The 3074-nt window shown below is 38.9% G+C and overlaps 1 protein-coding gene across 6 annotated transcripts in view; it reads right to left on the bottom strand.

Moving 5' to 3' along the window:
* Window positions 1-488: 488 nt before the first annotated feature.
* The window catches only part of LOC116842250 (protein pygopus), a 5254-nt gene continuing 2668 nt past the window's right edge, over window positions 489-3074 (bottom strand). For all 6 annotated transcript variants that reach the window (XM_032811176.1, XM_032811174.1, XM_032811175.1 and 3 more), the window contains 4 exons: window positions 2340-2633; window positions 1214-2233; window positions 971-1116; window positions 489-882 (listed from right to left, as the gene is read on the bottom strand). In XM_032811176.1, the coding sequence (XP_032667067.1) occupies window positions 762-882; window positions 971-1116; window positions 1214-2233; window positions 2340-2558 (1506 nt within the window). In that variant the 5' untranslated portion in view covers window positions 2559-2633 and the 3' untranslated portion in view covers window positions 489-761. The remainder of the gene's footprint in view (window positions 883-970; window positions 1117-1213; window positions 2234-2339; window positions 2634-3074) is intronic.

Raw genomic sequence — 3074 nt, 5'->3', positions numbered from 1 at the left:
ATATATATATATATATATATATATATATATATATATATATATATATTTATAGATGTCTATATACATGTGTGTAACATATATATAAATCTACACTCTATTTTTTTGTATACATAATATTAAAAATAGAATTCTGTTCCGTGTTCTGTTTCAAATTATATAAGATCGTCTAAAGTGAACTTAACGCTTGTAGGTACCGTTAATTCCGAATTAAATGCAATTAGTCATAAGATTACTAGGTCCGTCGAACCTTACATATTTTACATTATCATTTAACATTCTTCCGTCTATTTCTGGTTTACATAAATATTCCTGGCTAAACGTTCCAGAACAATTTATGTCGCATTAGTCATTAAAAACAAAAGTCTAGCCAGTATTACTTTTTATATCTGCCGGAATTCAACATTAAATTATCAATTAATTCTGCTTATGAATCCACTTGTCATGAACAGACTCAAAATTTAAAATAACCTTTAACCATGTTGTTTCTGCTTTCGTATTTACCATTACGACTCACAATGATATTCTAATATCTCAACAAGTTAAAGCTAAGTTGTTAACAAACAGTGTATTTTTTTTTTTTTTAATATTGTATGCACGATCTCATACGTGCACTAGTTTTTACCATGTGCTATGGATGTGTATGTGTGTTTTTGTGTATGTGTACGTGTATGTGCACAATCGCACGCACATACGTGCGTATACATACGTAAACGCTAACAAAGAGTCACTGGGACGTCGCATGAACGACGGGACAAGAAGTGTTATGGTTTAAACTTAACTGGGGGTACGTTTTTCGACTGCAAACACTTATCACACACCCACTCCGCGTAAACTTGTTGCGTTAATAACTGATAGGCGTATTCGGACAATCCTGTGCAAATCCTGCAAACACACGTCGTCGGTGTTACGCGACATTTATTTTGTATTCATGAGATATTATCATTTACTGATCATCATATCACCGACTCACCTGTGAAACCAAAAATTACAACCTGATTCGCACAGAATTGCCTGGTCATTGTCGTGCACTTCTTTATGACAAACCCCGCAAGGATAAATTGGTGGCGCATTGGGGTTTTGTGGATTGAATACCATCGGCTGATCCGGAGGATATATCTGCAATAAATCAGTAAAAATTGAATCGTTAACACTATTCCGAGTGTTGCAACAAGTTAGTCGTGCTAGTTCGACGATAAACATAAGAAAAAGTTACCTTGCCCGCGGAAACTGGCATCGGTTTTGGACCCATTCCAGGCGGACCTTGAAATCCATGTGGAGGCATAGATCCACCCATGTTAATAGGATGTCCCATTGGTGGTCCAGCACCCATATTATTCGGCAAAGTACCGATTGGCATTCCCATATGACTCATTTGATTATGATGACTCATATTCATATTCGACATACTATTAATCGCTGCTCCACCCATATTCATATTATTAATCTGACTTGGACCTGTCATATTCATATTGTTCGACGCCATCGAACTCATGGTGGTCATAGGTCCATTCATAGGTCTCCCTAAATTGTTTAGATTGCTTCCCATATGATTTGGGTGAGGTTGAGATCCATTGTGCCCTAACGGACTGTTTACGTTATTTAACGACGGTCCGTTTAACGGGCTATTGGGCGGTATATGGCTATTCATGTTGTTCATATTCATTGGTCCATTAGGCATGTGATTGGATCCCCCCATAGTGCTCATCGGGGAACCGAGAGGTCCACCCATAGGACTCCCCATATTGTGCCCCATGTTGTTCATTGGACTACCCATGGGCGCACTGTTCATATTATTCATCGGACTACCCATCGGCGGGCCGCTCAGTTGCGAATTCCCCATGTGGCTCATATTCATGTGATTGTTCATCGTGTTCATCGGGCCGGGTGGCATGTTCGGTCCCATATTATTCATGGGACTCATGCCGCCGATGGGAGTGTGATTCATAGGAGACATGGCTCCCATGTGGCTCATGTGATTTGCCATAGGGGTATTGCTCAGAGGGCTCATATTGCCCATGTTGTGCGGCATCATGGGATTTATGCCACCTATCGAAGTTAAAGGACTCATGCCTCGCATTGGAGGTCCACCCATGTGATGAGGATGATGAGGATGCATATGTGGAGGCCCACCGTGCATCATTGGGCTTTGCGTAGTTTGTGGTGGTGTATCGTCGAAAGGATTACTCGCGACGATCGTGTCACCATAACCCGTCAAAGGCGGGGGTAGTAGATCCTGTCAGATAAATATATCGCATTAATGTCACGCTATTAACACAATAATCCAACACGCACATAGATATATTGTAACGTTAGTACCATTATATTCTCGATTAACATACCTGTACAGACGGAGGTTGTTGTGGGGGTGGTTGGGCAACACTCGTATTTGTACGTCTTTTCTTCTTAGGATTAGCACCTGCCGGTGGTGGTGGTGGTGGATGGGGATGAGCAGCAGAGTCAGGATGCGGAGCATTGGGACCCATGCTCACACCCATTCCCCCCATACCCCCCAATGGCATCCTCGTGAAGGGTGGCATGCCTGTTATATTGTGGCTCATCTCCCTCGTTCGCTTCCCTTATTTTGTCATGCCAGCACCACTGGATTTTGATGGCAAATAAGTATTGCTGATCCACTGTTAAAGTATAGGGGGAAAAATGTTTGTTATATATATGCACTTAAAGCTATATTGGAGTATCCTATCGATTATCCTGTATCAACCATTTTCTTTCATTTCAAATAAATACATGTGAATGCAATGAATAGTGAGTCCATTGTGTTTAATCAAAATTCAAGCAATTATCATCTTGGTTATTTATAAGAATGTTTATATATGAGTTTTGTAGTCACTGATATCAAATATGATATACAAATTTCAACATAATGCAACATAAAGGCAACGTAAAGAATAAAATGTAAAATAATAAAAATGTCATTTAAATTTCATCAAAGTCATCAAGATTTTCTGTTCACTGATTTCAAATATATTACGTCCTCTCTTGAAATACACATATGAATATCCTCATATATATATATATATATATATATATATATATATATATATATATATATATAT

The sequence above is a fragment of the Odontomachus brunneus genome, unplaced genomic scaffold (genome assembly GCF_010583005.1).
Source record: "Odontomachus brunneus isolate Ranch 3 - 2012 unplaced genomic scaffold, Obru_v1 Obru_scaffold_023, whole genome shotgun sequence".
Lineage (NCBI taxonomy): Eukaryota > Metazoa > Arthropoda > Insecta > Hymenoptera > Formicidae > Odontomachus > Odontomachus brunneus.
This window is presented reverse-complemented; position numbering and strand designations above follow the sequence as displayed.